Source organism: Myiozetetes cayanensis, unplaced genomic scaffold (genome assembly GCF_022539395.1).
Source record: "Myiozetetes cayanensis isolate MyiCay16 unplaced genomic scaffold, myiCay2020 scf32, whole genome shotgun sequence".
Lineage (NCBI taxonomy): Eukaryota > Metazoa > Chordata > Aves > Passeriformes > Tyrannidae > Myiozetetes > Myiozetetes cayanensis.
In genome coordinates, this window is record NW_026087544.1 from 5,063,916 (window position 1) to 5,089,390 (window position 25,475).

The 25,475-nt window shown below is 58.9% G+C and overlaps 1 protein-coding gene across 3 annotated transcripts in view; it reads left to right on the forward strand.

The window, feature by feature from the left end:
* NAV1 (neuron navigator 1) overlaps positions 1–25,475 on the forward strand; it is a 58,672-nt gene that overhangs the window by 787 nt on the left and 32,410 nt on the right. For all 3 annotated transcript variants that reach the window (XR_007630218.1, XM_050327098.1, XM_050327099.1), the window contains exons 2-3: positions 288–388; positions 2,668–3,402. Coding sequence is in view for 2 of the 3 variants with exons in the window: in XM_050327098.1 (XP_050183055.1) it covers positions 288–388; positions 2,668–3,402 (836 nt within the window). In the remaining variant the exon portion in view is untranslated. The remainder of the gene's footprint in view (positions 1–287; positions 389–2,667; positions 3,403–25,475) is intronic.

Sequence of the window (25,475 nt, forward strand, 5' to 3'; positions counted from 1 at the left end):
TGGCCATGGGGAATGGAGGGGTTGGGTCTGGCGACTCTGTACCAAAAGGTGGGTTCCCTCTGGATTTGGGGTGCTGGGCGTTCCTGGGGTACCCGTGGGAGCTGGTGAGGGGCAGGGGAAGGGCTCAGTGGGGAACAGGATGCCCAGGGACCCCACTATTATGAGACCAGTGTCCCCAGACCCTGGCAGAGCCCATGGCATCACGTTCCCATCTCCTGGGGTTCCCCAGCTGGCTGCACCCCGCGATGTGCCCCTGCTCCCCTACCCTCATCTCGCTCTGCCCCCAGGCTGCAGGAGGACCGGGAGCAGGAGAGGGCCGCGTCCCCGGGTGACGAGTGTCCTGGTCCTGCAGAGGGACCTGACTGCGACCCCAAACCCAGAGGCCTGAGTGAGTCCAGGGGTTCCCGGGAATGGAAGGGGGGGTCCTGCCGGTGCCAGGGGGCAGAAGCTCGTGCTGGAGAGGGAGCCAGGACTGGAGGTCGATGGGGCGGCGGGAGGAACCCCCACACTGGAGGTGCCCCAACTCCCCTGGGAAGGGCTGGGCTGCAGTTCCCGCATCCGGTGACTTCTGTGGCCAAAACCCTACACAGCGGGGGGCACAGGGGACTGACCCTGCGGGGACGGCGCCGGGACATCACCCCGCTTGGCTCCTTTCCCTCCTCTTCCCAGTTTCCCGGCGAGCTCCAGGAATGACCCATTTCTAAGGAGCCGGCGCGGGGGCGGATTTCGCGGCACCGCTGTCTCCTCACACCCACGCCGGGTCACCCCCTTTCCCGGGGGCTGATACGAGCTCCCCGCTGCAATGTTGGGGACACCCCAGTCCCCTCGGGCTCTTGCTTCGGGGGGAGATTTTGGGGGGGCGGCTCCTGGAGGGATGCTGGGGCGGCGGTTGCCAGGGCAGCAGCAGAGGAGGATGGCGGGATGCTCCAGGGATATGCAGGGAAGGGGAAAAAAGAGAGCCTGGATGATTTGAAGGGACAGAAGTCGGTCAAAGCTGAGGTGGCTCCCGACAGAGCCCGTCTTTGACTCGGGGTCCCGGCACCGCAGCCAGAGGATGACGGGGTTCAGCGCTGAGCCCTGATTTGGGAAGCGCTGAAACCGGAGGCGAGCGGAGGGTGTTCCCGGAGGAAGCAGGAGGGAATGAGCGGGGTTGGCATCCGCCCAGCGCAGCTGCCTGCAGACTTTGGGGAGGTTTTGGGATGAGGCCGAGCGGGTTTGGCGGTGGGGAAGGGGCCGGCTCTTTTCCCTCGCTCCAGCCACCCCGGCCCGCGGCACCTCCCGGGGCTCCGCTGGACCCAGCCAGAGGATATACGGGACATTGGGAGGCCCCAGGGGTCACCTCCTCAGCCCCAAAATGACACAACACCCGCAGATTTGCCCCCCATAGAGGGCTCTTCGGGGTGTAGCTTGTGCAACCATCCTGCCCCAGCAGCACCTTTTGGTGCAAAACGCTGGGGTTTTTGGCCACCCTTTACTGCCCCATTCAGGTTGGGTTATTTTGGGACTCCCCAGCAGTACCACGGGCTGAACCCCGGAACACCCGCCCGGGGGTGGGCTGGGGGGCTCGCACCGCCCCCGGCCCTCCCGGCCTTATCTCGGCAGCAGTGATGGGCTCTAATGCAATATTTCCCGGCGGTTGCCATGGCAGCCCGCGTGAGGTCACCAAATAGACTTAATTCACCCCTCCCGAGGGAAGGGTAATTAATGAAAAATGATGATAACCAGATCCCACTACCCCTCTTCCCCCTCGGCCCCCCTTAATTCCCTTGGATCACTGGAGAGGCCATGCTGTGTTTGGGGACCACGGTGTCCCTCGGGGGTCTCTCGGGGGAGAGCGAGCCCAGGCTCTTCCCTCAGCATTTGGGGTGAAATGGGGACGTTTATTTGTGTCTATTTGCCCTCCCCGGGGATGGGTGTGCAGTGTTAGCCTGGATGGGGTCCGTGTCAGGCGGGACAGGGGGTACTTCAGTACAGGGCGCTGGGGCGGGGGACCCCACCCTTCTGGCTTCACACCTCCGTCATCCGGCACCCGGCACCTCCCTGCCTGCGAGGGGCTGCGGGACGGGCTCGGTGCGGGGGGGGCAGCCCCCCACGGCACCCATGGGTGCACCCAGCACCGCGCCTGCCAGCTTCACCCCTCGCCCCCGGGAGTCCTGTGTCAGTGTGTCACCCTAGGGACCCGCACAGACCCAGAGCTCCGGGGATCCCACCCTGTCCCTCTGCCCCCGGGGGTCCCGCTGCCCCCGGGGTCCCGCACTGCTCTGCGGGTCCCGCATCCTCCCGGGGGTCCCGTATCCTCCTCGAGGTCCCGTTCGGGTCCCGCCGCCCCCACCCCGAGGGTCCCTCCCGGTCCCCCCAACCCCTCCCACCCCTCCCACCCCCAGAGCGCCCCTCCCCTCCCTCCCACCCTCCCTCCCCGCGCCGCGGCACCGCCCCCTGTCCGCGCCAGAGGAGGGCGGGCCCTTTTTGTTCGCCCGTGACATTCCGCTGGTTCGCAGTGTCCTGCCGGCGGCGGAGCGGCGAGGTGGGGCCCCGCCGCTCGCCCGCCCCCACTCCCCTCCCCGGCCCTCGCCATCCCCGCCCCGCCCCGCTCCGCCCCGGCCGGTGGGGCGGGCGCTGACGGCGCCTCTCCCTCTTGTCTCGCCCGGTGTGTCCTCGGTGCCGCAGCAACAGCAGCAGCAGCAGCGGCAGCGCCCGGCGAGTTAAATGGTTGCAGCGCGGGGATGCTGGGGAGCAACCTCAAGAGCCTTCCCGACGTGGAGCTGGGCGAGGAGGAGCGCGGCTACCGGCGGGGCCCCGACGGCGGCGCCGTGATGCCGAAGCGGGCGAAGGCGGCGGCGGCCGGGGGGCCGCGGGGCGCGGAGCTGCGCGTCTTCAAGGCGAGCAGCGCGGAGGGGCGGCTGCCGGCCGGCACCAACCTGCGCAAGCAGAAGTCGCTCACCAACCTCGCCTTCCTCACGGACGCCGAGAAGAAGCGGCAGCTCTACGAGCCCCGCTGGAGCGACGACATGGCCAAGGCGGCGGCGCCGGGGGCGGCGGCGGCGGGGGGCGGCGGGCGCGGCGGCCCCCGCGGGCGGGACGCGCCCGCCATGTCGCGGAGCCTGTCCCGCTCCGAGCACTCGCTGCTGTCGCCGCGCCCCGCCGGCCCCGCCAAGCCGCCCCCCGCCGGGAAGCCGAGCCGCATCCCCCGCGGGCCCTACGCCGAGGTGAAGCCCCTCAGCAAGGCCCCCGAGGCGGGCGGCGGAGGCGGCGGCGGCGGCAAGTGCGACGACGAGCTGCTGGGCGGGAAGGGGCCGGCGGTGGCGGCGGGCACCGAGGAGAAGCCGTACCTGAAGGTGGACCCCGAGCTGGTGGTGACGGTGCTGGGCGACCTGGAGCAGCTGCTCTTCAGCCAGATGCTGGGTGAGTGCAGCCCCGCCGGGCTCGACGGCGGCGTGGGAATGGGGTGGTGGAGGCGGCGGCCGGAGGAGCGGGGGCTCCGGACACCCCGTGGGGGACCCGCCGGTGGCCACCTCGGTGTCCTCAGCGAAGGGATGCTGAGGGGGAAGGACCCATCGGTCTCGGTGACCCCAGTCAGTCTTTGAATGGTTTGGATTGCAAGGGACCTCAAAGCTCATCTCGTTCCGCCCCCTTCCACTATCCCAGGTTGCTCTAAGCCTCGTCCAACCTGGCCTTGGACACTTCCAGGGATGGGGCAGCGAGGCTTCTCTGGGCAACCTGTGCCAGGGCCTCACCACCCTCCCAGGGAAGCATTTCTTCCCAATATCCCATCTAACCCTGCCTTATGTTGGTGGGAAGGCATTCCCCCTTGTCCTGTCACTCCATCCCTTGTCCTCTCCAGCTCTCTTGGAGCCCCTTTAGGCACTGGAAGGAGCTGTAAGGTGTCCCTGGAACCTTCTCTTCTCCAGGCTGAACACCCGCAGCTCTCCCAGCCCTCAGAGCATCGTCCAGGCATGCCAAGGGGGAAGGTGCTGTCAGGGTCGGCATGGCCACCTCCTGCCTTGGAAGAATGGCAGTTGCTCCTCGTGAGGGGCAGTGGCAGGTGGTGGTGGAGCTTGCCCTCCCCCACGTGTCTTGTCGGCTGCCCCTTGTCTCGACACCCCCAAACACGATGGGAGGTTGCCCGGCCGGGTGCCACAGCTGCTCCCCACCATTGGGGTGGGGTCACCCCGGGGGTGACCTTGGGAGGCTGCTGGTGGAGGTGCCGTACGAAGGGTCTGCGCCGCTGCCATGCTTTGGGCAGATCCAGAGCTCCTCTGGGGTCTGGGGCTCTGGCAGAGGAGGGTCCTCTGAGGATGCTGCTGCAGGGTTCGTGTGAGCCGGTTTCAGGCTGTGGCTGCCTGTGCCTTGCTGTCCTGGCACGTTTGATCCCTCAGCTTGTTGGTTTCCATGAGAACGGTGAGCACATGCCCCTGACCTTGGGAGCATTGTGGGCTGGGGTGCTGGGTCTCGGTGGGGCTGAGCCCACCCCTCGCCTTTCCCTCGTGGCTGTGTGCTGATCTCTAGGAAATTTGGCTGCCTTGGGAGCCCTCTGCTTCCCCTGACACCCCCTCCTCCCTGCATCCTGACCATCAGTGCCTGTGGGCTCAGCTGGACAAGGGCTCTGTTTGGTCTGGCAAACTGGTGTGAGAAGGTGGCAAAGGAGCCCTGCACAGCCATCGTGGGTAAAGCCCTTGTGGTTGGTGATGGGGGGAGCAGCAGTACAGGCAGGGCTGGTCTGTCCAGTCCCTTGACGTTCCCTGCCTGGGACCCCCTTTTAGGAAGCCAGGAGCTTCTCTGGCACTCGAGCTGGGTCTGTCCCAGCTGCTGGAGCATCCCAGGGCTTGCAACTGCAAAGCCACAGAGTGAGCTCAAGGCGTGGGCAGGCAGAGCATGGGGGTGAGCAGGTGGGACCTGGGAGGTCAGCCTGGCTGCTCTGGTGGTTCCACAGCTGGGCTCACAGACATCCATCCTTAGCCCTAATGCTGTGGGAGCACCAGATGCCACGAGAGCAGGGCAGGATTGTGGGAGGACTTGTCACTTACAGGATGAACAGATTGCCACTCACTGGTGTTGGGACGCCTGGGAGAATCTCAGTGTCCCTTCCTGTGACACTCTGCTCTTAGGTGGAGGTTTCCTCAGCGCCCCCAAGAAAAATTCTTGCAGGACTGGCCCATGTGGGAGTAACTCCTGGTTTGTGGCCATAGCGGGAGCACCAGAGATCCAGGACAGGGACTTGAGCACATGCTGAGGAAGACTGTGGGTTGTGGAAGTGCCCCCAGCACCCACTTTGGTTTCTGGGCTGTTGCCTGTGTCAGTCAGGGCTGACTTTGACCTTTGGAGGTGTTGAACATCCATTTGGACTGCACTTACCACCTGAAGTCTTGGTTGGCTGGCCTTTGAGGGCCAGACTCTGACAAATTTGTCTTCTGAACCCTCTGCTCTGTGTATTTGCCAAAACAGATAATTTTACAAGACTGGTGGGCTTCCTGCAGAGGGGACTGAGGGCTGTGTCCAGTGTTGGGTGGGGGCAGAGCCTGGGGCAGGCAGAGCAGGAGCTTCCCCCTGATGAAACGTCACTTCCCTTCCGTGGGGCTGTACTTCCCACGTTCATGGGAGTTGTGATGTTGAGTCACACCTTCTTACACCTAAACTGTGACAGCCTGTGTGGTGGGGATGCCAGCAGGAGCTTGGGGATGCAGAGAGGAGGGATCAGTGTGAGAGTGGCGGTGGCTACTCCGTCACTTTGTGTGTGCTGGTGGCACAGCCATGACTGGGGATGCCCGAGCATGGATAGATGCTGAGCCTCCGGTCCTGACCCCTTTGCTTTGTCTGGTGCAATCCAGGAGGATGAAACCTTCTCTGGGGATAACAGTACCTTCCACAATCTGGCTTCTCCAGGGAGAGATGGTTCCTGCAGTGTAGATCCACAAGGAATGGGGTCCCAGGAGAGTGGGCATCATGCCCTGCGTGGGCTGGTGAGGAGGGCCAGGAGAGGAGCTTTCTCCTGGTTGCTACAGAAGGTGCTTGGTAGAGAGGGAAGGAAGGTCTCTCTACTGTTTCCATCAATCCCTTTGGCAAGAGAAACATCAGCCTGAGCTGTTTGGCCATGTCTACTGGACAGAGTGGCCCAGGAAAACCCACAAGCTTGGTTTGCGCTGAGAAGAGAGAGACAGGAATTGCAGGGACTTCCAACCTCTGCAGATCTGCTTGTCCTTGAACCACTGACCTGTGTTGAAAAGCCTGTGCTGCCTCTGAGCTCCTGGCCCCACCAGCCAAGGTGGCTTCCAGAGACCTTGCATGTCTTTAGTCTCCACACCTGACTTCTCATCTCCACCTCACGCTCCTCCTGCCAAGAAGCACTCCACTCCCAAGCCTCTCTTGGCCAAAAATACAGTTTATTCAGCAGCAGCCAAGTGTTACCTCTCATTCAGTCACTGCCGCTGCCTCATCTGTTTGATGGCACCGAAGCCTTTGTAGCTGAACCGCATTTAAAGCAGAGCAGCCTGCGCAAGCCGGGAGAGGTCACCGGGACGCAGCGACCACATGTGTTTTGTAGAGGCTATTTCCATCCTCCAAATTATACATTTCGCTTCAGCCGAAGACTGAGGCTTCTCATCAAAGCTGGCTGGCAGCTGGGGTTGCTAATTACACCAGTGCCCAACCACAGGATGAAGGGGAAGGGGGCGGAGGGCGCGTGGCCGGCGTGGTGGCAGAGCTGGCTGCGCAGAGCTCGCCGTGCCCGTCTCCCTGCGCGATGGACAGGAGGGTGCAGGGGCACGTACGGGCTGTGTGTGCGGTGCCCAGCATGATGGGCACTTACCTAGAGCTCCCCAGAGCACCTCCGAGAGCCTGCAGCTGCTTTCTGCAGCCATTTCCTTGTCCATCTCCTGCTGGATGTGGTGCCTCTTAAGTGGTGCTAATTCACATCGGCGAATGAGCGCTCGGTGTTGCGTGGGCCGGAGCCTGGATGGACACACGTGTGATCCCGGGGGAGATGGTGTTCCCCGAAATGCTCGCTGCAGGAGTCTGCAGCCCTGCCAAACTCTGCAGGTGCAGCTATAACCCATCTCAGTCTTGCAGCCCTTGGGTGGGCCATGCCACCCTTCCCCAGGTGGCACAGCAGGGATGTCCTCGCTGGGCAGCACGTGCCTGTGGGGGCCTGATACCCCTGTGGTGCTGACACGCAGGCAGGACAGTGCTCAGCTGTGCTTTGACTGATGATGGCTGGGCAGCTGAGTGGTGGGGAGGAGAGCCAAGGGCTGGGACAGGCATATGGGCTCCATGGCAGGCAGGACCTTCACATCTGACTGTGGTCAGTTTGAAAAAGAACCCACAGTGTGGAAAAGACACTTGGCTGGTGTCTGACACGTCCCGCGTGACGATGTTCCCGACCCTGGTTGGTGAAGATGGTCAGCAAGGTATTCCCTCTTGATGCCCTCCCATCCTCGCTGGGAGGCACTTGGTGTGGGGTTAAAGGAGCACCTCTGCCCCACGGTGCTCCTCCCTCTGCCCCACGGTGCTCCTCCCTCTGCCCCACTGTGCTCCTCCCTCTGCCCCACGGTGTTCCTGCCAGTTTAATTAAGCACTAATGGGCCTGTGGCAGTGCTGTGCAGCAGTAGCCAGGCTCCCTGGCAGGAGACCATGAGGAGGTCAGAGACCAAGTAGCTCTTCACAGTGATGGGAGCGGGTTATTGCCTCGTAAAGTGCTGTAGCTGCCCTGATACCGCTAATGCTGTTCCTCTCTTATGGCCCCTGTGTGATGGAGCCCGTGTGACGAGGTCGTTGGGATGGGGATTGATTTCCTTCTGCCCACAGAGCTGGACTCCTGCCTTTGGGGTAGGGGTAAGGAGGAGGGGGAGAGGTATATGGTCATGTTGCTGCTTCCAGCCTGCTCCCAGGAGCTGGCAGTGAGTAGTAGATATCTCCTGAGATGGCTGCAATGACTGGAGAGGTCTGGAAATGTCACCTAAGGGTCCCAGATCTTCTGCTGAAGCTGCTTGGGACGTGCCACATTCCCAGTGATTATGGCAGTGTGGAAAAAGGGCTAAAAATATATAATAATAATGCAGATTTGCCTTTCAAAATTTCCCGTGGAAAGAGGGCAGAACAAACACCTGAAGGCAAAGATATTTGGGGATGCACTGCTGAAATGAAGTCCTCCCCAAAGAGCCTGAAAATCCCTGTTCAGATGGGACTTTCCCACTGACTGCCTATATCTCACCCCCAAATCCAACACTTGTCCCATAAGAAAATAAGTAAATGAATGGAAAATTATGTGCAATTCTGGGAGTGCTATTTAGGATCTGTTGGTGGGAGGTGACCACAGTGGGACCTGGGCAATGTCCACTCAAGGCCTTGCGGTCTCTTCAGGGTGAGTGCTGAGGGCTCCTGCCTGGTCCTGGTGCCTCCTGAGCTGGTGGCAGTTCTGGGTCCTTCTGGAGAGCCCCTCGTTCATACCCCCTGTCCCCAAATTTGTGTATTTGGCTTCTCATGCTATGGCATGTATCTCCATGCCCACAGCCCTCCCTTGTCACAACTGCCCCCACCATCAATCACCCTGTTGTGCCCATTTAGGTTCCCAGCTCCTTGCCTTCCTGTGCATCTTCTCGTGGTGCCAGACAACAATGTCCCTGGTCACCCCTGCCCACGGTCCCTGCTGCCCACTCTCACTCGAGCATCTGAGGACAGCACTTGGCTGGTGCTTGTGCCCACTGCACAGGGAAGGATTCATTCCAGCTTCGTGCAGAGCCAGAGCCTGCACCCTCTGAGGTGAGCAACCTGTGAGCCATGCCAACGTCCAGTGCCAGCCCGTCTGCCGTGGCCAGCGTGTGCCTCCCGGCTTCCCTGGCTCAGCCATGGTCCTGCCCAGCAGTGACCAGGTAGTTGCTATAGGGCTGCAGTCTTGGGGTCAAGACCACCAGGCTCTCAGTGCCAGGTGGACTCTCTGGCACATCCTCTGAATTGGTCACTTGCCTGGTCCAGAGTGTCTTTTGTGGCACCGTGTATGTGACATTTGGTGCCCTGTGTGTGTAGTGGCAGCAGTGTCCTGGGCTCCGTGTGTGTGCTTGGTGTTCCTGGTGCCGATGTCAGCAGTGTCCTGGGGCTATGTGTGTGTTTGGTGTTCCTGGTACTGGTGACAGTGGTGAAGCTGCCGAGCCTGGATCCACTCGCAGGGTGGAGCAGGGATGGCTCCTTCTGTCCTTCTGTGGCATCCGAGTCCTTGTCCTCTCCAGGCTTCGCACCTTGAGGGTGTCTCATGCAGAGCTGTGGACATGCAGCAGATCAGACACAGTGCTGTTCTGCTGTATCCCCCCCTCCAAAGTCACGTCCTCCTCCAGGCACATGGGCAGTTCTCCCGAGGGGAGCCAGGGGAGGGGTTGCTGGTTCTCGGGCTGGGAAGCGGAGAGCTCGGGAAGGCAGAGGATGTGTGAGCTCCGAGCCTCGACGCTGCCCCGTGGTGGGACAGAGGGGCAGAAGGGGGAGTGGGGCTTTCCCAGGCTGCTGCATTGCAGCTCGGAGCGGGGAGCTGAGCGGGAGGGGAGCTGGGAAGGCAGGGATGCTGCAGCCGGGAAGCTGGAAAGGCAGGGGATGCTGCATTGCAGGGCTGAGATTAGAAGCTGTGCAAATGGAGATGTGCCTCTCAGGGCGGGTGTGAACCTGAGGAGTGGTGCCCAGCACCCACCGATCTGCTGGTCCTTCCTCTAATCCATTTCTTCTACATTTTGTTTCACTCCAGCTTTTCTCTCGTTCCTTGTGCTGGTATTTGTCTTGTTCGATTGAGGCAGAAATGTATTTCTTATTAATTCAGGAGAAGGGCTGAGATTCATCTCCCACTGGAAGGAGCTGCTGGAATCCACATAGGGAAGCTGAGCAGAAGCTCAGCACAGCTGGGCAGGGCATTTTCCTTGATCCTGAGAGCAGCCTTGGATAAGGGAGGTGGCTGCAGAGCCTCGTGGCCCCAGCGCAGGGGCCAGCGCAGCATGTGAGCTACCTGGAGGGGGGACCTGGGCAGACCATGGGCACACACGTGCCCCTGTGCTGCCCAGTGAAGGGTGTGTCCTGCAGCTGGGACATGTGCCTCCACCTCTGTGAACATGTGAGCGTGCCAGTGCGCTGGGAGCACGGGCTTTTCCACCTGGCGTCGGCAGCGGTGGTGCTTACTCACTCCACATCCCTCCAGTGTCCTGTCAGCCTTGTCTCTTTCCTGAGCTCTCCTGCTCATCCAGAGGTGGGTGCTTTGCAGCCCTCCTTTGCCCACGTACCTGCGAGGGTCTGGCCTCAAGCATCTCCCTGAAATTACAGAAGGAATTTATGGCAAATCCAGGAATCAGTGTCTGAAGATGTAAAGGCAGGCCTGCTCTGCCTTTCCCTCAGGCTGGATCGTGCCCAGTGGGTAGGGAGGGCATGGTGAGCTGGCTGGGAGGGACCCAGGAGCTGCCTTTCAGTGAGGAATCGAAATTGAGGGTTCGAGCCCCGCTCACGAAGCCGCGGTTCCCTCGGCAGGTTGTGAGCCTGGCTGGCAGCCGCAGGTGATGCAGCGGGAGGGCTGGGCCCCGTGCCAGCTCCCCTGGCTCACCAGCCGGTCGGCTGGCTTCGGCTGTGGGATGGGAACCTCTCTTGCTCAGTGAGCTGGAAGGATGGCTCATGGCTGAGATCCTCATTGGAGCTGCTGGGGGTTGTGTCATTTTCGTGCAACCCTGGAAGATGGGCAGAGCTGTGCTGTGGGTGCTGTAGCCTGTGCTGTGTGAGCTGGAGGGGAAAATCACAGAACCATAGAAGGATTTGTGTTAAACCATTAAAGATCATCTTGTTCCAAAACCCCTCCATGGACAGGGAGACCTTCCACTCTCCCAGGTTGCTCCAAGCCCCGTTCAACATGGTCTGGAGCACTTCCAGGGATGGGGCAGCTACAGGTTCTCCAGGCAGCCTGTGCCAGGGCTTTACCACCCTCACAGGGATGAATTTCTTCCTAATCTCTAATCTAACTCTATTCCATTCAATTTAAAGCTGTTCCCCCTAACTGCAGCTTGGCAGAGGAGCAGTGCTGTGCCTTTAGCACCAGGGAAAGGTGGAACCACCTTTATTTATTGTGCCAACCTGTGTGGTTGGTATCTGGGGGTGCTGCATGTGCCACCTCTGTGCATCTCGTGCAGGGCTGTGTCACCAGGAGTGACAAAGCTGGCAGTGAGACCCTGCATCCAGATGAAGCTTCTTCAATAGCACCCAGTCCTGGCCAAACCCAGCCCTTACTGGGAGCCCAGACTGGCTGAAGCTTTACACCTCTGTGCTTTGTCATGGTCCTGAAGCATCCCCAGGCCCGGCTCTGCCCCAGCCTGGCTCTCCCAGTTCCACGAGCTGCCATGAAGCACATTCAGAGCTGCGGCTCAGGTATGGCTCTGTCGCTGGTTATTTATAGCGTGTGAGCTTTCGGCATCGCCGTGCACTGAGAATAACTCACTGAGGAGACACCTCTCAAAATCACGCGCCCGCCGCCCATGCGCAGCGTCGGCGTCGTCTCAGCCTTCCCACGTGTCAGCGTGGGCTCTGTCTTGGTCCTGTGCCAGCCCAGATTGCCACAAAAACGGGTTTACCCTGGTGTTTTTTCGGCCCCCCGGGGGTTCAGCTGCTTTGGCGTGGCAGGGCCGTGTGGCCCCATCCTCGGCAGGATCAGCCTTTTGCAGAGAGCACAGCTGGGGCTCCGTAAAACCCACCCTGCGGAAAGCAGCCCTGTTGTGGCCCAGCGTGTGAGATGTGGGTGCTGACAGGGAGGGATGTGCTTGGGGAGCACAGGAACCTGCTCTTCGGGCTGGAACCTGTGATGGTGAAACTCGTCAGCTGAACGAACCCCTCGGGCTGGAAGCGTTAGGGCTGCCGGGGTATTTCCAGTTCACTTTATCTCTGGCTTGGTGTTACATTTCCAAGCAGATGCAAACAAGTGGAAGAAGAGATAGTGGCTAATTCACATTGATCCTTGTGATGTGGGAGGTCCCCGAGGTGAGCTGGGGCTGGCAGAAAACATGCTGTGAGCCATTGGATAGGGCCACTGCATCCCTCCCTGGCCTGTCGCTGGTGTGGTGCCACAGGGGACACGTTTTCAGCCTCGTGGATGCCTGCTCCCACATCCTGAGGTTTATCCCAGCTTTGGTGGTTCAGAGGCTGGAGGCAGCTTTGCCAGGGTGGGTACAGAGTCATGGGCTGACCCAGCAGTGGTGAAGCCAGGCAAGGCAGGGTTGTTTTTGCAGGCTCCAAGGTGGGGGTGCTGCTTTGCGGGAGGAGGGACAACTGGGTTCCCCCGTGTGTTAAAAGCAAGAGGAAAGGCATTTGACAGGTTGTGGCTGGGACCTGGGACTGTCCTGCTCTGCCAGGGCAGGACCTATGTGGAGCCACATGTGCTGTGTTTACCATGGGTGCAGGACCCCTGGCCACACAGCTGTGGCCCTTTGCAGCCTTTAGCCTCCAGACTGCCTCTGCACCGAGGGAGTGATGAGGAGATGGCTCCAAACTCCCAACAGGCAGAGCAGAAGCAAGGGAAATAATGAAGTTCAGCTTCCTCCCATCCCAGCAGGGAGGACGGGCGGATGATGTCCTGGAAATGTTGCTGCCGCGAGCCTGGAGAAGCGTGTGCTGAATCCCAAGGAGCTGACCTCGCACAGCAGCCGAGCTCTGTGGGGCTTGGTGTGGCTGCAGACCCAAGGGTGGGAGTAAATTGAGTCTGCCTGTGTTGGTGCTTGATGTGGGGCTTTCTGTCAGATCAGAGCAGGGCAGGGCTGCTGGAGGGAAGTGGCTGTGGGACATCGATGGGGACGGCCCCTGGGCTTCTCTCTTGTGGTGCTTCAGCCACTGGGCATGGTGCAAGGTGGCTGCCCTGCACTCCTGCCTCTCCTGGACGCCAGATTTGCTTAAAAGTGTAACAAAAACTCTTCCAGGTAGTTGGAGTCACCCTGGACATGCATTGCACCTCGAAGTGGACAACAAAGAGGGGTCCTGGGAGCAGAGGTACCAGTGCATGAGGGACCTGTTGGCTCCTGGTAGTGGTAGTTTCTCTCCCAAATAACACACACGTAGACTTGGCGTGGGGTTAAAATCCTGCTTGGGCTGGAGAATGTGTTGTGTGATCACTGGCCAGGGGGAAGCACCGGCATTTGCCTCACTCCCAGACGCAGACCTGAGTCTTCTCTGCCTCAGGCTCTGTGTAGCCTGGAGCTCACAGATCATCAGCACGTGGTCCTTTGGCAAATTCCGTTTTGATGTCTCACTCCGGGTGGTTTAAGGCTGGATTTATCACTGTCTGGACCTCCTGTCTCCCACTGTCGGGTGGTGAAATGCATCAAAAGCTGGCTGCATCCTGACCCTGCGGGGAGGAGCAGCACCCAGAACCAACCCCAGGCCTCCTGCTCCTCGGCCCTGTGCTCTCAGTGCCACAGGCACAGCTGGCATGGGGCAGCGAGGGGCCCTGCCCTGCATGGTGTCTCATCTTTTTCCTCAAGAGTCATCCCTGTTTCAGGGATGCAGGAGGGACAAAGCTGGTGTCCTTCAATACTCCAGGCTGAGCACAGCAGCCATTTGGGGGCTGATTTTACCAGCAGACCGAGACCCTCCCTCCTTACAGGCCGGAACATCTGGAGGAGGGCAGGCACTCTGGCAGCAGCACCTCCAGTCATCTCATTTCCATTTCCCTGAACCCTTTTAGCTGTGCTTTCACTGTGCTGTGCCAAACAGCATCCTGGTGCTGCTGGAGCACTAATATCCATCATCCGGCCACAGTCTGTGGAGCGCTCAGAAATTTGGTGCTATTTTCAGTGGAGTTTTCCAAGTTGAGCTTATTGGCTCATGGGCATCTGCTCCCAGATGGAGAACATGTGGCTGGTTCCTGTGAGGGGAGGGGAACAGCCCCGCTCGTAAAGCAGCATGGGGGATGAGTGAGGGAATCTCGTCCTGGAGCCTGGGAGAAGCTTTCAGGGCTGTGCAGAGCAGGGCCTGGAGCTTGGGATTTTAAAGCTGCTCCGAAAACCCCTCTGCAGGCAGAATTTGCAGTGGGAGGTCGCCCGTCAGATATTGGTGATGGGGAAAGTACAGTAACCTGAGGGCAGGATTCGATCTCAGCTCGCCTGCTGTTTGCACCACCAGGCACTTCCCACCCTGCTCACTTTCGAAAGGGAATAGCAGGTAATAAATTTTCTGGGGTGATTTCCTTGGCAAACAGTCACTGAAGTGCTGAAACGGGTGAAACTCTTGGGGTTCCTGCGAACCTTCCCGCCTGGAAGCGAGGCGGGAGCGCTGGCAAAACGGAACACGGACCCTGAGCTCCAAATCAAAAGTAAATTTACAGAGCAGCTCTTCCTGCCTCCCGTTCCCAAGTAGAGCATGGTAATTTGTGCGAGTGCTGCTTTCCAGACCTGGCTGCTCTGTGCTGCAGTGTTGACCTGGGGGGTGAAGCCACGCTCCCTTCCCTCTGCTCCCTGTTTGTCCGTTGCTGCGTTCCAGGGGCAGAGGGGCTGGCTTGCTTTGTGGCCGCGATCCTCGTTCCCTTTGTGGGAATAAAAGCAAACTGTGTTTGGTTGAGATTCTCTGTAGCTTCAAAGTCAAATCAAATCCGGGTTGCCAGCTCCTTTTTGTATTACAGGAGATGCCTGTTTTCCATCCCAAACCATCCATGTTTTGCAGCTCAATAGCACATCCCAGACAATGGCTTTAGAAATCAGACGCCTGCATTTTGGACCCACAGTGCTGAGGCAATGCCAAGTGGTGCATGGGGTGCCAGAATTCATGCACATGGGGAGAGGGAAGGAGGAGGAAGAAAAACTTGCTCCGATGGGATGTTTCCAAGGAGATCATGGTAATGATCTTCCATTTCCATATAGGTTTTCATCCACTGGTGGAGTGTGCTCGCTTGTAAGCTGATGTTGCACATGTCTTGTGTGCAGAGTGCAGCAGCTGTCCTCAAAATGCACACTGTGGTGGGGAAGCTCTGGAGCAGCAGAGTGGGATCAGCCTGGGGTGGTAGTAACCCCTATAAGACTACAGGGATGTTCAGGGATGCAGGAAGGGTTGTTAGGAAGAAATTCTTTACTGGGAGCAGCGTGTCCGGTCAGTGCTGGAGTGGGCTGTGTCCCACACTGACACACAGGGCTCTTCCCCCACCTCATTCATCCTTTTTCCCCTGGCTACCATGCTGGAGGAACTGTGTTAGGCCAGGGAGGACTGCAGGACTCTGAGGAGGGTCAGTGAGGCTGCATCCGCTGCTGGAGTGTGCAGGAGGTTGGTTAATATATGATATTCCCTCGTCCTTCCAAGTGCCTCTCGCTTTCCAAGAGCAGGAAGGCAAGTCTGGAGCTCTTCTTCTCCCCTGTGCCGTGATAGGTTTGCAAAAGCTATGGTTTCTTCTGTGTTTTTTTTTTTTTCTTCCCTCTTTTCCTGCCCCAGCATTTTTCCCTGGCCTGATGAATTTTTAAACAAAAACATGGTGAGGAGAGAACAGGAGAGAGGGGAGAAAACCCAGGAGAGGACATGGGGAAAAAAGTCTGTTGTCCAAACCAGAGTGATTTCGAGTGGAGGTGAAAGTTTAGGCTGTGTTTTTAATTTGAAAGTTCCAACTAATTTTAAGTCACTTTATTGAGAGGAGAAAACACCTTTCCTAATGTGCTTTTTAATAAACCCCAGTTTTACAAGTGGAAGTGTTAGTAGTTGTTTGAAAAATACCGTGGAATTATGGAAGTAAAAGGCAACTGCTGTGCTCTGTAATCCCCCTGGCTGTTCCAGGGGTCAGTGCTCCCTGGAGGTGGGGGCTGAGGCTGGAGGAGAGGGACAGATCCCCTGCAGATGCCTCTGGGTGTTTGTCCATCTGTTCACAGGGGATCACAACCACATGGTGGCTTTGCACGAGGACAGATGTGGTTCCTTGCCTGTTGGTGCAGGGCAGGGAGCAGAGGCAGGACTTTGGGTGCAATGGATCAGAATTTGGCCCAGATTGGAGCCCTCCAGTTGGGGAACTGGCTCCTTAGCAATGGAGAAAGTGGAGGAGGCAAGAGGGAGCACGAGGATGGAGAGCCGGGGTGGAGGCAGGCGAGGGGGGCTGGCTCCCAGTGCTGAGCATGGCCAGGGAGCCCACATTCTATCATCAGGAGGGCTCCATAAGCTGGGCTCTGACCTGGGCTCTGACAAAAGTCATCTGGAGAGTTTGGATTGCTGATGAAGTCGTGCTGTGTCCCATCAAAGCCAGAGCCAAGCGTTGGGGCCAGCCGCTCCTGCTGCCCTCCCTTGGGCCGGGCTGGTTTCCCAGGGCCATCACCTTGGCAGGTAGATTGAGTACTGTTGGAAAACCAGCTTAAATCCATCTCTGTCACATTGTGCAGAGCAGATAGGGCTCCTTGCAGATCTCATTGTATGTCAGGCTGGAGCAGAAAAAGAAACATTTTATGGTAATTTTTCATTGACTTTCCAATTTTTTTTTCTTGGTAAGCTGTCTGCAATCACTTACAGTGTTCCTGAAGGGATTAATTACTCACTGGAGCTCATTGTGCATATTTCATATTCTGAACCGTTGGATGTGATGCCTGCCTTGGATCGAGCGAGGGGTCACATGGCATTTCTTTTTCCATCCTTTCTCCCCTGTTCTGTTGTATCTGTCAGGCTCCTGGTGTGAGCGCTCGCTGGTGCTGCTGCGGTGGGTGCTCGCTCAGAGCGCTGCATGTGATCCTGGTTTCCCTGCTCCGCGCTCCTTTTTCAGGGGACCACAGCCAGAAGGAGACAAATCGCTTCCTTGTTTGAGTGACTTTTGGCTGATGCTTTTCCCCAAGCTGTAGTGTTGGCTCGGCTTCTCCCGCAGCGGTCGTGGCTCCGGGCTGTGCATCGTCAGTGCTTGGACAAGGCCCCCGCAGCAAATCTGGGGAGGAGAGCTCGAGGCACATTGCAGAGCTGCTTCCCACGGCAAAGAGGGATTGTGCCATGCAGGCAGCCATTGCTTGGAGCTGAGATGTCTTAGAGGGGATGAATCCTGGCGGTGGTGTAGCCATCCTCGGGAGCGTGGCGTTCCCGGGAGGGTCTGCCCGTGGGACAGTGCGCGCTGGCGCTTTGGCAGCGCGGGGAACGGCATTGTCTGCAGCTCAGCTGGGGATCCCAAATTGCCCAGGCTGGGGTGTAACTCGGCGTGGTCTCAGCTTGAACGGATCCTGCAGCCTGCAGGGGATGGGGCTTGCCAGTGTGAGGGGTGTGGAGGCGAGCAGCCACTCTCCCATTCTGCCCAGCGGCTCGTGGCCGCTGTCATCACATGTCACTCAGCCCTTGGTGTTGGCACTGCATAATGAGGGTGGCCACAGGAGCTGGCACGTGGTGGAGAGTCCAGAGGCTCCCCTGAAATCCGTCCTAATGGTGCTGATGCCTGTACTGGAGCATTTCCTGCCCTTCCCTTCGCTGGCACTGCCAAGCCCCCGCTGAAACTTGGACTTGCAGGTGGAACAGCAGGCTCTTTGCACTGAATAGTAAAGTGTGACACAGAATCACAGAATATGCTGAGTGAAAAGGGACCCACAAGGATCATCAAGTCTAACCCTTAGCCTGGCAAGAGTCACACCGTGTGCCTGAGAGGATCATCAGCGTCCCTCCCCTCTCCGTAACGCAGGTGATGGATTGGACGTGAAGAACACACGTCTTTTATGCTGTCCCCCCCCCAGCCCCCTGGGGTGCCTGGGCAGGGACCAAATGGTGGCTCCCATGAAGGGGCCAAAGAGCTTTCTGGTCCTAAGCGTAGCCTTCCCTCCCACGGCACACCCAGATTTCCTGAAGGAGACAGAATGTTCCTTCTCTGCAAATCTCCTTTAGTGAGAAAAGTGCAACTGCTGCTCAAGAAAACCTTTTCCTGGTGGTGGAGACCCTCTTGAGAGCACTGTGAGGGGAGCAACCAGTCTGGAAGCAGCCACAGGACAGTGCAGGTCGGCCGAGCCCTTATCCCTGCGCTCTTCTCCCTGCGGTGGGGAACCATCAGCACTAAGAATAGATCGTTTATTCATCCACATCCCTCTCCCTCTGAAGGGTGCTCGAGGCGCTGCGCAGCAATTAACACAAGTTTGTAATAGCTCCGGCAGATTGCAGCTCGCCCTTTGCTGCTGGTGGTTCTGAGGATGGATGGGGGACTCTGGTGCTGCTGAGCTCCCCGGCAGAAACACAGCACCTCCCCAGCACGGGGGTGTGGGGAAGTGCTGTGAGGCAGCAGGATGGATGCTGGGTGTGGAGCTGCAAGATGAGGAGAGGCATGTGGGGCTGATGCTGGTGGGGAGTGATTTTCGGGAGGGTGAACCTTGCCTCAGTGCCTGGTAGGACCAGCACCCTCGGGCACCCCAGCAGTGCTTGCCCACCGCACTGCCAGGGGACCACAGGTGCGGGGAGACCCCAAGCCTTGCGGGATCCTGGTGATCATATGTGCAGCGGACTTGTTTCCGGCTCCCTGCAGGCTGCTACGCCTGGTGCCAGCGTGAATTTGGCACCTGGCCCTCCTGCGAGGCTGGGGAGGGGAGAAGAAAGGCTGAGCCCTCCTCGCTTCAGGCAGGAGATTCAATTTCCCCCCCGGGCGTGCACAAAGGCCGTTTATCTCCGGAGCAAAGCCCTGGTAAGCACAGGGCAGAGCGTGAAGGGCTGATTAGGGGCTGCGTGAGGAGGGGCGCGGAGGTCGCGTGCAGGCACTTCCCTTCCCATTTCCAGGGCTTTCCATGGTAATGACTCCTATTCTGCTCCGTTGTTAGGACGTCACTCACACGCGGCTCCAGCGACATCTGTCAAAACACGTCCCCCCTGCCCTTGGCGCTCCCGGGAAAGAGGGATCCGTCGGCCCCGTACTGAGCCTGACATCAATTAATCATCAGCCTTAAAAATTAGCATTGTGGCAGTACACGTTGGGGGGAAAACGATTCCCCAGATGGAAGCAAAAATAGCCTGGGTTATCTCCCTCCTCCCGCGGGAGGTGGCAACAATAGATCCACTAACGAGCCTGGAACTCGTTAAGCTGGGTTTGCCCCCCGAGGTGCTCTGCCTCCTGACCCAGCTCTTCTCTCGAGGGGCTCTTGGGGGACCCTCTCGTGCAATGGCTGATGACCTTCCATGGGGTCTGGTGCTGCTGCAGCCGGATCCTTGTGGCTGGTGTCCCCTGGGCTTTGCAGAGAGTCCAGGGCGAGCTTGAACTGCTGAGCCCCTTCCTGAAGCTGAGGGTTTGGAGGGGAGCAGCACTGCTGGGGTGTTGCTCTTCTGGAGTGAAGGATGGTCCTTCCTGGCTGGTGCTGCTGGACTGGGACGGGGCTTCAGCCACAAGGGCATATCCTACTCAGGGTGGGTTGTCCCTTGTCCCTGTCCAGAGTGACAGCTCTGAGCAGCACTGGTGCCCACAGCAGCTTAGGAAGTGCCAGCTCCAATATTCAGGAGCTCAGCAGTGGGTTGGAGGTCTCCAGAGACTCCCTGTCTGTGGGGCGACTGCGTCAACTTCCCTGGAGGCTCATGGTGAGCTACTCTTTGTGCCCGTACCATGCTGGGATTTTCCATGCTTGGAGCTGCTCTTCCTTGCTCCCAGGCGAGCTGTAATCCCAGGGAGCAGCTCTGCCACTCGTAGCCTCCTGCCCCTCCACGTGACCACCCCTGGTACTTGGGAGCTGAAGAGCCCCCAGCGCCGGCTGCATTTTGGGTCTGTTTGGGTGGCTCTGATTGCTCAGTGTGGAGCAATCCACAGGCTGCAGCTGGCAGGGAAGCCGGGGAGGACATTTTACATTCCTGCTGGAGACACATGAGGACTCTTTGGCTGATCTGGTGATGGACAGACAGACCAAGTGTCTACCAGAGCCCAGCTGAGGCCGGGGAGAATTGTGTTTGCAACGCATTGCTCTGCACAAAGCTCGCAGTCACAAGGCGAGGGGGACAAAAGGCTCCCTGTTTGCGCCGTCCCAGTGGGTGCAATTCCAACAGTTAAAAAGCAAATGTGAGTTGTTTGTCTCCATGAATATAAAGCTTCCCCAAGCATGGCCGTATTCTGGCTGGGAATGGGGAGTCTGGCTCTGCTAATGACTGTTCTCCTGGAAAACGGAGCCAACTCAAGCCAAGAGCTGCCCAGCTGGGCCCTTCCCTGCCTGCCCCGGTGCAGGGACATGGGCTGGGGTGGGGACAGGCTCTGGGATCTGATAAATGCCCTTTCAGCCAGGCCTGGGTGCCCAGCAGGGAGCAGTGGGCAGGGATGGGTGTGGGGACCTTGGCCTGTTGTACCCAGGGTGACTGCCATCCTGTGAGCACCCTGCCAGCACCTGGGACCTTCTCCCTTGTCCTCAGCAACAGGGAACCCCCAGGCAGGGGGGCATCAGATCTGCTGATTTGGGGTGTCTGACTGTGAGTCCAAGGGCTGCTGTCACAGGTTGGGGACCTTGAGCCATGTCTCTCCATACCTGGGCTGGGGTGCTGCCCTGCTCATAGGAAAACCTGTGAATCCCCATGGCCCTGGGTTTTCACCTGAGTTTTTATTCCCAGAACAATGGGAGAAGGAAGGGGATGGATGTGCAGTGGTACAGGATGGAGTGTCAGTGATGTACCTGGTCCTGGTCTGCCTGGTTGTGCTGGGGTGGGGACAGGTTGTTGTGAAGCTGCTGTGGGGCCTGGGGTGAAAATGGGTCTGGGAGGAACAACACTGGGGCTTGGAGCATGGACACATCCACACCTCTCCATGGATGATCCCAAGCAGTGATGGAGCTGTTGAGATGTCACCAGTGTTAATGTGGAGCGAGCACTGTGGACGGCTGCCTGTGGCTCCCCTGGGGGTCTGCAGTGCTTGACCCCTGTGTCCATGGCAGCCAAGCTGAGCTGAACACAGCCCGTGGGCATCTCCAGCCTTGCCCATGAGTCTTCTCCTCCTCGGCTGCTCCTGCATTTGCCCTGTCCTCCCCTTGTCTCTCTAGGCCTGGGGGCTTTGGAGAAGGGCTGTGCACAGCGAGGGAGGGTTGTTACAGCCCTGTGCCCTCCCTTCTCTGCAGGGCACCCAGCTCGGTCCTAGAGATGCCGTCAGCACTGGGTGCAGGATTCCCCCAGCTCCCACATCCCCCTCCTCCACCAGGCAAAGCTTGGAGCGGGGGCTGGCGACGTCCCCAAGATGTAGGGCACATCTGGAGGGCACCGAAGCAGTTAAGTGAAGGGATGATTTGTGCTATAGAAACCCGCAGTTCCTTCCTTTGATCCTCTGAATCAGCCCATTGCCTCCTTCATATAAAGCCCCATTTATCTCCGCTTTTTCCCAGTAAGTTTGAAGGCGGTCGCGGCTCGTGGCTCCTCGGCAGCGGAGAGGAGCCCGGCTTTCTCTTCCGCTGAAGCAGAATCAGGTGAAATCTCTATGGCAACTGGCAGATGACAGGGAGTCTTGTTGCCTTGGAAATGAGGCAAGGCAAAAAAAAAAAAAAAAAAGAAAACCACCCAAAAAGAGCCATCTGGAATTTTGAATTTCCACAATGTCCAACCTGCGTCTGGTGATGCGTGGGGAGCGTGAACCCGCTGCCGCCGGCTGCTCCGGGGCCCCCGCGCCGGGGCCTGGCTGTGCCTTCTGCCTCACCCTGGGGGTTTGGTTTTTATTTTTTTCCTCTCTCCCCCACTCTCTGGCTTTTTTTTTGTTTTGTTTTGTGCAGGATCTGCAGCATTGCCCTGAATGTCTGCTGGTGGCTGGGGGGAAGGTGTCATGTGTGGAGCATTTACGGTGCTGAAACCCCCAGGCTGGACACAGCTGTGCCATGCTGGGGGCCTGCATGGTGCTGGCACACCCTGATAATGCAGAACCCTGAGGACAACAGGAAGCTCTTGGGGGAAACTGAGGCACAGAGCGCTGCATGACCCGTCTGACCCCGCTCTGTCAGCTTAGCACAGACCCCAGGTGCAGTGACCGCTGGTGACGCTGTCTCCATGTGCCCGAGGCCGTGGGGCTGTCAGCAGGGAGTTAATGTCACCGTGTATGTCTGCTGCTGTGTGTGCTGGTGTCCAGAGGCTCGTGGCACCCCTTGGAGCATGAATGCAGTCCACCTGCCATCCCCCTCCTTCCCAAGCTGCACAGGCACTTCCACGGGTTATTGTAAAGACCCACAGTGCTGGGAATGGGGGTATTGGGATGCTCCCAGCTCCTTCAGCGTTGCTCTGGAGGCAGCTGTGGCACTGGGATGTGCAGTGCCATGTGCAGGAGCAGGGTCTGTCCCAACGCGGGGGATTTTGGACTCCTCTGGCTCATCAGTGCAGGGGAACAGAGATCAGCACAGAGGTGGGATGCAGAGACACTGAACAGCTAGAGGCTTTGGAGCTGGAAAAGGAACTGTGGTTTGGACGTGCAGGTGGGGTGGTTTGGGGCCAAGTGCAGCATCCATTGAAAGAATAACCCGCGAATGGGCTGGAGGCCCGGCCTGGATCTCTCCAGCGGGTTCACTTGGAAACTTGTGTATGGGAGAGACCCAATTAAGTAGATTTATGGCTGCTCTAGCCTGAGAAAGTCTGAATCCCTTTTAAAAGCTTGGCTCACTGGAGCCAGACGGGGTCCAGACTCCAGGTCTCCCAGCCCTGCCCTTGTTACGAGCAGCGATTCACAAGGCTTAGCAGCCACGATTGCCCCCGAAGTGCTGATTCGGCTGAAGTCCCGGCCTGTCACTGCTGCACTGCTGCTTATTGTCTGCTCTCACCTGCCATTGGGGAGATGGTGGCTCCCTCCCACAGTGTGGGGCTGCCCCAGCCTGCGCTGGTGGCGATGGTGGGGATGATGGTGGTGGTGGTGGAGATGGTGTGGTGATGGGGAAGGTGGCAGTGATGGGGATGGGGATGATGGCAGTAATGATGACTGCAGTGATGGGCATGGTGTGGTGATGGAGTGCAGGCAGGGAATTGGCTTCCTCCCCTGCTGCAGCCACCCCTGGAGCCTCCCACAGAGAGATCACATTTTACAGAAAGGTCCATCCAGAGAGGTGGGGTGGCCGTGCCAAAGTGGGGTCCTGTCACTGTTCCTGCTCTGGCTGTGTTTTCATGAAGGGGCTCCCTGCAGGACTCAGGTCCTGTGGGGCACACGCTGTCCCCACAGTGCTGCCCACTCTTAACCCCCTTGCCTCCCCCAGTGGTTGCTGCCTGGCCTCTCCTCCCTTGGCCAAGGGCAAGCACAGGATGTCCTGGTCTGTGTAAAATCTCCTCCCTCAGCCTCACAGGGCTACATGTGGGGCAGCACCACGTGCAGAGCTTGGCCCGCCCTGGTGGAGGCATGGATGGGGACCTCAGGTACCTGCAGCATCCTCTGCATGTCCCCCATCCCCGATGGCAAAAGGCTGTCCCTCCATGTCCCGGGGTAACAGCATCCCTGGCTCCTCCAGCCTGGGGGCTGCTGCCTTCATCCAGGGAAGGGTGGCCATGCTTTTCCCTGTTGGTCCCTATCCTACCTAGGGTGGTTCAGAGTCACCAGTCAGCCATCTGGGTACCTCAGTGCCCTGTTAGCAGAGTGCTGGATGGCACAGTGCTCCCAGCCCTGTCCCTGCCCCTCAGGGAGCAGGACCCTCTTCCTGCACCGCTGCGGGGGATGTGGGGCTGGCAGCCAGCCCTGGGCTCACACCAATGAATGCAATTAAACCAGGAGTGCTAATGAACCTTCTGCCTTCTGGGTGGGGCAACAGGTTTGCAGGAAAGGGGGAGCTGCTCGCCCAGGGTGAGTGAGGGTGGAAGACGTGCTCTGCCAGCCTGAGTGTCCTGGGGCATCTTCTGAAACAGATGGGTGGTTTGGGGGTGCTGGTACCTCCCTGAGGGGAGCACGCAAGGATTGCAGGGATGGGGCTGGGCTGAAAAACGAGGTCAGTGGTGGAAGTGAACACTGTGGACATGGCAGTCACCCCACAGAGCCCCACTAGCCATCTCCACTGCTCGTTTCATCTGTTTGGGAACTGCTGGGGTGAGAAAGACAGCTAAGCCCCAAGGAGAAGGATTGCAGGTTGCGACCATCCCCCTACCCAGCCCCAGGGAGCGGGAATCAGAGCTGGATGTAATAATACAAGATAAAGCCATTTGCTCCATATGGAAAGACTCTGCTGTCGGTGAGCCAAGACGCCGGTGATGGAATCGCAGGCTGTGGGGTGTAAGTGGGGAACCCGCAGGGCTCAGCGAGCTTCACACCGGGCTCGGGGTGTTGGGTCTCCCCTTGGGCAGGCTCCGAATGCCAGAGCAGAGGGTTTTCAAGGAAAATAACCAGCAAAATGCTGCCTGGGCTGATTCATTCACAAACGGGGCTGGGAGCCCGGGCTGGGGCAGATGGAGGGAGCAGCGCGTGTCTGCACGAGGGTTCGTGGAGCCGGGGAGCGCGGCTGGGCTGGAGGAGGCTCCTGGCCCCTCGAGAATGGGTTTTATTGCAGAGTTTATTAGTGGATTTTTCAATGCGCTGGAAGGAATTGAGCAACCAGTTAAAAATGTTTCCGGGCCTGGGGAAATTCGTTGCAGCTACTGTGGAATAGGGGCCCACCGGAATGACTCAGGAACACCACGAGGCCTTTCCCAGTGAATTCCCGCTTGCTGCTTTACTGGGTCAACAGGAGTCCTTTCCTGGTTGGATCTTCTGAAACGAGATCAGCTGGGTCGTGGGGGGCAAGAAAACACATATGTGAGTGAGTTCATACACTGAGTGTATGAACACAGGCACAGACGGTGCATCTGTGTTGGTGTCACGTCCTGCTGTCCCCCTGCCTGCATACGTGGGCACATGTGCGAGGTCACAAGCGTAGGTGACACACGTGCACTGCCCCCCTCCCCACCTTCTGCAGGCCTTTGCTGCCATGTGGCCCACACATGAACATAGGAATGATGCAAACACACACACACGCAGGTTCCCGTGCCAAGGCACATGGGCCACACGTGTCCCACGGACGCAGCCCTGCCTCGCCCCAGTGGGAGCTGGTGGCCACATGCTCCTTTGAAATCAGCTGTCAGAGCCGTTTGGAGTTGATGATTTCCTCATTCCTTGGTGTGCTTGGCCACGCTGGCAGAGCCCGTCTGCAGGGCCATGGCTGTGCCCCAAGATGCGAAGAGAGGAGCTGTCACCACTCCCTCTGGGAGGTGGTGGGAAGGGCTGGACATGAGCACAACCTGGAGCTCCCTGGCCTTATCCAGCCACGGTTCTGGATAGGTCACAGTCAGACCCACAGCACACAGCACCACGCCCTTCTCCAGCCCTTCACAGCATAGGCAGAGCCTGGGAGAGCAATGGGAACCACTGAGGACCTGCAGGCCAGGCCAGAGCTGGGATGGGGAGACACCAGTCCCTGAGCCTGCAGCCCCTGTGGAGAGGGGAACGCTGTGGGACATGTCTCAGCTGTAGCTGCCCGGAAAATGAGCCTGGCTGAGGCTGGGTGTCCGACTGACCCCACCACGGCACAGACTGAGCCTTCTCTGCTGCTCCACGTTCCAACAGCTGGAAACATCTGGCTGTGCAAGCTTGCTAAATCGATGCAGGGAGGAATCCAGCGTGCTCCTGCTGTTCCCAC